The sequence below is a fragment of the Ixodes scapularis genome, unplaced genomic scaffold, assembly GCF_016920785.2.
Source record: "Ixodes scapularis isolate PalLabHiFi unplaced genomic scaffold, ASM1692078v2 ptg003592l_1__unscaffolded, whole genome shotgun sequence".
NCBI classification, from domain to species: Eukaryota; Metazoa; Arthropoda; class Arachnida; order Ixodida; family Ixodidae; genus Ixodes; species Ixodes scapularis.
Window position 1 is genome coordinate 24059 of NW_024610340.1, and position 9469 is coordinate 33527.

General features: G+C 45.6%; 1 protein-coding gene across 1 annotated transcript; it reads left to right on the plus strand.

Annotated features, from left to right (window-relative positions):
* The first annotated feature begins 6282 nt into the window (after positions 1–6282).
* On the plus strand, positions 6283–8744 carry LOC120838710 (P2X purinoceptor 7-like). The gene is made up of 4 exons (XM_040208742.3): positions 6283–6609; positions 6676–6882; positions 7586–7764; positions 8307–8744. The coding sequence occupies exons 1-3, from the start codon at positions 6413–6415 to the stop codon at positions 7761–7763; spliced, it is 582 nt and encodes a 193-aa protein (XP_040064676.1). The 5' UTR covers positions 6283–6412; the 3' UTR covers position 7764; positions 8307–8744.
* The last annotated feature ends 725 nt before the right edge of the window (positions 8745–9469 follow it).

The window sequence follows — 9469 nt, forward strand, 5'->3', positions numbered from 1 at the left end:
GGAAGCGGCGTTTTCGGGTGGGCCAATTGGGTTCACATTTTTGTAATGAGCTGCCGCAGACTGTCGCCGCGAAGCGGCAAAAGCGCAGCGCGGCGGATGGGTTAACGCGCGGCCCCGTTATTCGCTAAAACGTCGATTCGCGCAAATGTCGCTCTTCGCTAAAACGTCATTCGCTCATGTGATATGGACCTTTTCATTTTAGTAGTTGCTTCACCGGCGGATAGATGGCGCTGATGCACTCGGCGCCATTCGGTTGCTTCAATTTGGTTGGTTTCGTTTTCAACGTGAACTCGGCTATGTTGCTGTTTTTCGTTGTTTTTGCTTAATTTTGTTACACGATTATTTTCTTTGTAGCACACAACCAATAAAACAGTTGTATTGAACCACCTTAAAGGGACCATGAAATTACCTTTTTACTTTTTCCAGATAACTTTTACATTAAAGGGATACTACAACGAAATTTCGGCGCTCATTTTTTGGTCTATATGTGTTCAAAAAAGCAGTATCACTTGGAACATACCAATATCTTGTTAAAAAAGTCTCGAAAAGGAATTTTAAAACGAATTAAACGATTAGCAAAGAGCACCTGGTGGATGTCGCTAACGCCCCGTTTGTAATGCTCGTCTAGGAACCTTGACAGCTAGTGACGGAGGTTGTCTGGTCTCCGGCCACGACGAGAGAAGGGGGGAAGGAGGAACTCCCCTCTTCCCGAGAATCCCTTTTGTGTGTCGCAGAAGTCGCTATTGTCCCCCTAGAAGATTATAGAAGATTAAACCGTCACTCAAAATTCGTACAAAAGCAGCCGCTTCGGTGGCTGGAACGACTAGGCCATCCTCTCGACGTCAGCCTCGCCGTAGCTTTCCTCATCTTGAGACGACCTACGTCACGATTGCGTTGGATGTCACGTGCTCTAAGCTGGGCCTTCTTCGAGCGCTTGCCAGAGTGGGCCGTTTATAACGAAAAATACAGCCACCAGGATCGAAATACAAACGTGCGATTGTCATTTACGGATATTGTGGATCATATTCAACCTATTTTTGAACACGACGGGAATATTTCAAATTTCGTTGAAGTATCCCTTTAAACCGTCAATGTTCACTGAATGCCGAACAGGCATCCGTTTTCGTCTCGGTTTATTAACTTCTACACAAAAAATTAATGAAATATCGACTTTTTCTTTATCTCCAACTGACCGCAAAGCAAGCCGTGACGTACGCTGTTTCCGGAACCGGAAGTTCTCTCGGCAGTAGGAGAATGGGAGCGTTAGCGGCGACGAGTTGGGGTGCGCCAGTAGGTTTTACTGCGCTGATGTCACCGACGTATTTTCTGAATCGGCGCCTCTCATCGCCGCATCGCAGCTGAGCGAAATTCAATGAGGTATGTTGCGCTACAGCGACAGCATGGGACTAGTCCCATACGCCGGTATGCCTGTTGGGAATTGCAGCGAGTCTTCCGGTGAAGACTCCAGAAGTCAACCCAACTGTCATTGTTGGTAAAAGGCGGCCCGTGTCAGTCGTTTGCAAAGCGACGTAGATGGAAACAAATTGCCGCGGCGTTTTTCGCGGCCTCGGAGATGCAGGAGCGAGAAAAGATACGTTTGAACTACGAGTGTCAGCAAGAGCCACGTAAATACCAGTTCACACTCGGAGCGGACGCGCGCGTTTGATGGAAGTGCTGTATTCGCGCTGTTGGTAAGCGCTTCGGGACCGATCTTTTACGATTGCAACACGATACTGACGTGACACTCGGCAAAGAAAGGTTGGACCGGCATTGCACGTATACCTCTCACGAACTGTTATAGCTCGACAGTGACGTGCAGTTTGTCAGAATAAAAATGCATACCAATAACAAAGTGTACATACCGTGTTATGAAGGTAATCCATACGGCGTTTATTTCAGCTCTATGTCACACAAAACAAGAAGATAGAATCGACGAGAGTCCCTTTTCGACGAGTGTTCGTCAACACTGCCTCGGAAAACAAGGGGAAGAGATTGACCTCACCTCTTAATCTAAGATTGAGGTCAGCGATCAAACTATAATACGGGAAGGGTCCACAAGGGTATCGCGGGCATATTCCATTCAGCACGCCAGCCGGTCGTAGGCAGACGGTCTTGCGACGAAGCAACGCTGCGCCGAGTCGGAGTGCCTGCTAGGCCTATATTCTGAGCAGCTCGCAGTCGGTGGATTCCGTGGCCATTGTCGCTCTTCTCGGGTGTTTGTGGATCCAGCGTTCTTGTTCGTCGTGGTCTGTTTTAAGTAGTTTTTTTCTTGCTGCTTGAAGTCGGCAAGCGCGAGAAGAACACGTAGAAAAATAAACGTTCAGTCAGTTACAGCTTTGAGAGGAAGGAAATCAAAGGAAATAAACGTTCGTCGCGACCCAAGTAACTGAAGTCGGCCCTGCCCTACTGCGCACGCGCAGTAGTTGCTTTCAATTACCACACGATAGATGGCGCTTGGCTCTCAGCATTATCAAATTTGGCAATTTTCGCCACACATCTCTAATTATGCTACAAAATGTGGATCTGAATATTATTTAACAAAACTTTTAGGAAACATTCGCCGGCTATTTATTGTTTACGATCGCGGTGCTGGTGAGGTAGGCTCTTACCCAATAGGCGATGTGGATTCGGCTGACGTGCTCCGTTTCCGCGGATGCACCGTAGTGAACAGGCGAAGGAAAGAAGGCGCAAAAGAGTCCAGTTTTCTTTTAAAAGTTCTATAGCAAATAATTTTTTTTGGCTCCCTAGTTTTGTGTTTTTGTGTTTTTTTTCATACCTTTTACGACGCGCGGTGGATGAAATTCGATTTTAAAATCATTTCATGGTCCCTTTAAGGACCTAAGAGGTGTGTTTTATTTTAGCCTTAACTGCGGGCTTTTCGACCAACTCCTTTGGTGGATCTGATTATGATCGGTTGCGAAACGCCTGTCTGATGTGCAGGGAAGATTACAATCGTCTGCGTCCGTGCCCGATGACACCAGTTTCTAGAAAACCAAACTAATGAAGAGATTAACACGTGAGTGTAAAGAAGCATATTGACAGTTTGATTAGCAATGTGCTTAATCGGCCAGAACAGATGAACTCGCGAGTTTACTACTCACTGTTTGGTTTTCGGGGCACCTAACATTTAATGAACTTCACAGACTAAAAACGTATCGTGTGGTGACACAGATAATTGATATAACCAAGTAGTATCATCCCGGCCTTTTTTTTAACTCAGTACTTGACTATGTTTTGACAGGCCGAGCAGGAAATTTCTTAATTATCAACCTTTGGAAAGTACTCATAAGCAGCATTTCGCGATATTGACCTGAGGAAATAAATTATTTTTTAATGAACATTTGCTCACTCAAGATATAAGTAAAAGTCCCGTCAAATTAGTTCTGGCATTTGCCTTCCGCAAAAATTGGCCAAATAAAATTAAAGGGCGCAGAAGGAGAAATACCTAGGAAAGTTTGGCTGAATTCTAGCGCTAGGCACCACTTCACGGACCTGTGTGAACAAATATTTATTTGTTTGAACAGATTCGCTCTGTAAATTTCGGCGTCGCCAGCCACCAAAAGTAAACCTCTATTCGCCACCGACACTCCTGAACACAAGTGATTGTTACGCAGACGGCTCTTTTTCTTTTTTTTTTCTCTTTTTTGGTGTTAATTATTGCGGACTCCAGATACAGGCAAAAAATAAAACAGCGTACTCAAAAAAAAAAAAAAAAAAGAAAAGAAAGAAAGAAAAGAAAGTATCGTAATTATTGCGCATGCGCCACACCCAAACCGGGTTTTGGATTTGCAAATAGAAACGACATTATTTCTTTGTGCACGCTATTCTAAACCTTGCTACTGTTAAGTGTCTGTAGTAGTTTCTTACGCTGGAAGACTCAACCTTTGTGCTAAGATTAATTAAGTAAATGCAACTGGTTATCTAAACATAATCAATCAATCACTTAAATGACTGTCGAAATGGGAGCGAGCACGGTATCCATTTTTTTAAGCTTCATAGTTAAGCCGACTAACCGAATGTTTACGTCAGAAAAAAAAAAAAAAAAAAAAAAAGATTGAGAACCTCAAACACAAGTATGTGTGATGTTATGAACAAGCAAATCGCCTGAGGTTGACATACCATTACTTTTAGCCTCAGATAAAATACAAGTTAAACGTTCGTTGTCTACCCCCTCCGTGAGTTTCCTCACATAATCAAAAGAAACTGTTTTCGATATATCGTGAATACAAAGAACTATACTTTCAGGAAATACAGATAGACTCCTTGCGCTGACTATTCTCGACGCCTTCCGATCCTAAATGCGCGATATAAATATACGCGCTTCTTACTGAGGATGTTCCGTTACTATTAGTAAACAAACCTCGGTTTCATAAGGACCTTTGAACCCTCGCGATGTCTCAGTCGTCGAGTAGTTCTTGAAGTAACGGACAAGAAAGCGCGGTGAAACGCGACGAAAAACACGAGTACAACGAATCCGCCGAGGCACAGAGGGGAGAGTGGAGCAGCAAGTTGAAGCAACCTAATGGCTGCCGCGTCACGTGATTCCAAGATGGCGGCGCCCATGCGGAGGAGGATGAAAAGGTCTTTCTTACGCTCCGGTAACATAATAAAAAGCTTGAGCGTCAAAAAAAAAAAAAAAAGCGTGTGAGGCGTGGCAAGTCGAAGAAAGGAACCGCAGCACGTGTGCTTCCACAAGTGCTCAAAGCCGGCGGTAGGAGCCTCCGAGGGCATCCAAAGCGCGCATCTGTCGGCACTTGCAGAAGGTGTTTCTTAGCCAGTTTCCACAGCCAGTGATGCTGTGTCGCCATACCATACTGTGTGTTACATATCAAATAACACACTCTCCCCCAAGAAAAAAAATAAAGAAAGTGAAAAAAAACTTGTCGCACTCTTGTTTTCTTTTATGCGGCCGACGTACCGCTCATTCACACTGGAAGCGGATCCGCGTTCGCAAAGCGGTTGCGAACGCGGTTGTATAAAGATCCAGTACGATTGCACGCGCACTCGATGTCATCGAGTGCGCGTGCGATTGTGCTGGATCTTTATACAACCGCGTTTGCAACCGCTTTGCATACGCGGATCCGCTTTCAGTGTGAATGAGCGGTTAGTCCATCATCTCGCGGTTCCTCTCGTGTCGCGAAACGAGCGCGGCTGTAGTACACGACCAAGCCGACCCGGCGTGAACAACGTGGATCTCAAGTCTACTCGCCGCAAACGTACTGGACGTACTTTTAAAAGAAGCAAAGATGAACAGAAGCTTACTCGATAATAAATTAACGTTCTATCTAGATAGCGACATGAATAGAAGATCACTAAGAATTACTGTACAAACCTTTATTTTAGCTTTAGTGTCCGAAATAGTTGCGTTGCGTTAGCTCTTGTAACGTTATATTCTGCACCGGGTTGCAAGCGTTCTCTTACACATGAAAACGCGTCTCCGCTATACGGCATATTTAGCGGAGGCTAAATATGCCGTATAGCGGATTGCTTAGTGACTGAATGATCTACTAGAACTCTCAACGCAAGCTTTTTAACTTTCTGACTTGGGCAACGTCAGTCTTGGGTAAGTTACTTTTAAAAAGTAATCCTTTACAGTTACAGTTACTTTCAGAAAAAAGTAGCGAAGTTACCGTTACAGTTACCGCAACAAAAGAGTAGCTCGTTACAGTTACAGTTACGTTTAAAAAGTAACGACGTTACTTTTCAGTTACTTTTCTATAACACACAAAAAATAGGAAAAACTAGAAAACGCCCCTCATCAAGTTTGTTTGCATAAAATTAAACAGTACGCTTTTTACTTCATATTGTTACTTAGCAGAGGTTGCTTCTTGAAATTAGTGTTTGAAAATTTCCACGCCAGAGTAGTGGCACAAATCAAAATACGAAACATGCGCAGTGTGGAGTACTGGCGCTAATCAAAATACGAAACATGCGCAGTGCCTTCCGCGTGTACTGTTTTTTCACGGTTGATACACCCGATTAAAAAGTGTTTTCACAAAAAAAAAAAGAAAAACCACAACATAGATAGTGCTTCAAGACATTTAGATGTAAATGTTCCGTCAAAGTAAAAGCGCCTGCTTAAAGGGGCCCACCAACACTTTTTTGACCGGTTCGAAGTTCGCGCTGAAACGGAGCTCCATGAAAGCAGGAACACCGAGGAAAAAAAATATTACAGAAATTCGCAATATTTTGTGAGTTATTCGCAAAATAAATATTGCAGAAAACAACTTTAAATAAGCAAAACATTGCGCTTCATGACGTAAAATGAAACAGTTTAGCGATTGGAGCAAAGCGGTTGGCCAATGGGACGCGAGTTTGGTTGATAGCCCGTCGGCCCGGTCGGCCCGTCGTCGTTAGGCCAGTTAGGCCTCGCTGCAACCATCGCAGGGTTGGGATCGGGTTGCCATCATCGATGAATTTACCGGGCTTATCAGATTTTGAGCGCCGAATTCTTAAAAGGAGTGCGGATCTAGGCGTCGCGCCGTACGAGGACACTCCACGCAAGCGCCGCGACGCGTCTCTGCCTCCCTCCGCTCCGCCAGCCGCGGAAGACTCGTCTCCCGCAACTCCGCCACCGGAGCCACCTCGGCGAGTAGGAGATACAAACTGGTGAGCGTTCCCCTTGGGCACGATATAAAACATATAAGCTGGGTCCTAAGTAAGCTTGCAATCCAGGTGCGACTGCGGCCGCTGCACGGCCATGCCTACAACTCGGGAGTGTTTTTGCTGCCGTGAGCTGCCACAAGCTGTTCGGAAGCAGCCGGCTGAGTGCATCACGGTGCACACCGACTTCTTCAAGCTGTGCCTTGACGTCGCCGTCCTCGCCGTGGCGTACTGCGAGGTCCGCGAGAAGGGTCTCGAACATTCCCACGAGCTCCACGAGTGAGTGCAAATGGTGCTGGCATAACACGGCAAAATGAAAGGTATTGATGTCGCTGGCCTGTAATAAGGCGGAGCCTCCGGGGCAATAACGGGGGCGCGCGTTAACCCATCCGCCGCGCTGCGCTTTACGCCGCTTCGCGGCGACAGTCTGAGGCGGCTCATTACAAACAATGTGAACCCACATGTGTGTGTGTATTGGCCCTGACGTAAACGCCGCTTCGCGGCGCCCAACTATTCGCTAAAGTATTATTCGGTGAACCGCCCCTTCAGGAGGCTCCGCCTTATTACAGGCCAGCGACATCAACACCAAATGAAACAACAAAACGTGATCGCGCGCATACGAATATCCTTGATTACTCAGTCAGGTAGATACATAGTAGCACAACCGACTTCGTAGCAGGCGTTCGCTTTGCTAACACTACGTGCTTCTAAAAGAGCACAACCTCCTTCGTAGTGTTCGCTTTGCTGACACTTTACGTGCTCCTAAGGCTCGCCGTGCCCGAAGCAAAAAGCCTCATCACACATGAAAATATAAACTATCTAAACGCGTTTTCATTAAACCAGCGAGTGCGGCCGTTCTTTCAAAAGCTTGTCGGAAAATCAAAGACCTGATGAAGCCTGCTTTCTGCCTCTCAGCTGCATCTTAGAACGTGGCGGTTCTGCCTTCAGTTCTACAAGAAACATTGTTATTCTTCCTCTCCAGGAAGTATCGCTTTGTGGCATACCGGCAGTTCACCCGCTGGATGTGGGGTCGACTGGGAGCTGGCAACAGACGAGTGCTGCCTGCGTGCGTTGTGGAGAAAATAAGAAAAACCTTCCCCTCTCAACAATACACTGGCTTCAAGTATCCTCCTCTGGACTGCGCACCAGTGGATTGCTGAGGTTGGTCCACTACTCGGTCCATGTTTTGAACCATAAATCAAGAACTGACATGGAAGCTGTGGTTAATCGTAGCTATGTAAATAGACGGAAGTTTTGTAGAAAAAATCGTAAGGGTGCAGGCGAGCTGGTGAATATTAAACAAGTTGAATTAACCTGAGACTGGGGTAGAGAAGAAACATCAAAACGTAGAAGGGACAGAAAATAGACAGGACGACGTCTCAAACTCAGCTGAGTTTTAGACGTTGTCCTGTCTATTTTCCGTCCCTTCTATGTTTTGATGTTTCTTCTCTACCCCAGTCTCAGGTTAATTCAACATGAGCAAGTTTTGTATTACTTGTTTCAATATCAGTCGCGACAGTTTCAACGTATAGAAAGCCAAGCATGCATTTCTAGCATTCTTCCTAGCAATCAGACATGGCCATCGAGCACATTTGAAGTTGCAATATTAAACATTGTTTAAGTAGCATCTGAAATCAATCCTTCTGTAGGCGTCGTGTCCTTTGCCATTCTGCACCCTAATAAGTCACTTCATCTCTTTCCAGCCAGGAAGCCGTCCAGTACACCCCCGATCCTCTGGTACATGGATCACAAAGTGTAGAGCATTATGTGGTACGGCTAGAGAGAGACCAGGGTGCAGCAACCTTGTGGCTGTACAGTGTACAGCCACAGAGTTGCTGCAGCTTGTGCTTTCTCTAGCTGTACTGCTTGGCACTACCCTTGAGAAATGTTTGGCAGAACCCCATTTAAACGGCCTTTATCAAGGCCACTCATCTGTAGTATATCGGAGCTGGCAACCAAGCAGAGCCTCCCTCCCGTGTCTCGTAAGCTTTATAAATTGACCAGCTGAGCTCAACACAGATAGCCCAGCTGCGTGTATGCGCCAGCATCGAGCCACCCAAAATGGTTGCAACAGGTAACTCTTGGCTTCTTTTTTTTTATGCCCTGTAAAGAACATAAGAACATAGCCAGGAACATGACATACAGGCTACTCATTGGAAACTTCTTTGGTTCATCCATACATTTATTCACTTCTCAGTTCCGGTTTCTCCACCAATCTTGTCGGCATGAAGACATTCGTGGCAACCTTTAGACTTGACTGCTCTGCTGCCAGAAAACTTGCTGTGGTACCTGCATGTCTAGTAATTAGTGGGTAAATGCACTGTGCCTATAGGTGGCAAACACCCATACCATGAAAACAGTGTTGCGGAGTTGCCACTCTGAAGTCTGAATGATTCCACAATCATTCTGCGACTCCAGAATAGAGTGGATTGGCAGCAGCACTGAGAAAAATTAGAAGGGAATTAGTTGCATCTTGCCAAGAATTGAGCAGGGATGAAATGTGTTCTTATGCAAGCTGTGTCGATGCGGTCAAAGGGATTTTTGAGACGGCATCATTGCACTCTAGGTAACTGACGGCTTGGTTATCTGACTGGCTCATGTTCCTTCAAGGTTGAAAATCGCACCCCAATGAAGCAATTAAAGCTAGAGTTGTAAGCAGACAAGGTCTCGTTCGTGGTGCCATGAGACTTGGCAATGTGACTTGAGACCATGTGCAAATAGAGCACCAGGTATGAACAATGCCACAGTTCCCGTGTTTCTTTGATGCACGACTCCTCATTTGCCATATATCTCCTAGAAGTGGTTTTATATATAAGGTCCTTTTCTGAAGAAGATGGGTGGTTTGAAGTTTTTCTATCTGTTAAGG

Bases quoted from the DNA above. Each gene is read 5' to 3' on its own strand.
- LOC120838710 (XM_040208742.3), top strand. From the start codon at position 6,413: ATGAATTTACCGGGCTTATCAGATTTTGAGCGCCGAATTCTTAAAAGG. The intron at 6,610-6,675 runs GTGAGCGTTCCC...CTTGCAATCCAG, and splicing joins CGAGTAGGAGATACAAACTG to GTGCGACTGCGGCCGCTGCA. The intron at 6,883-7,585 runs GTGAGTGCAAAT...CTTCCTCTCCAG, and splicing joins CATTCCCACGAGCTCCACGA to GAAGTATCGCTTTGTGGCAT.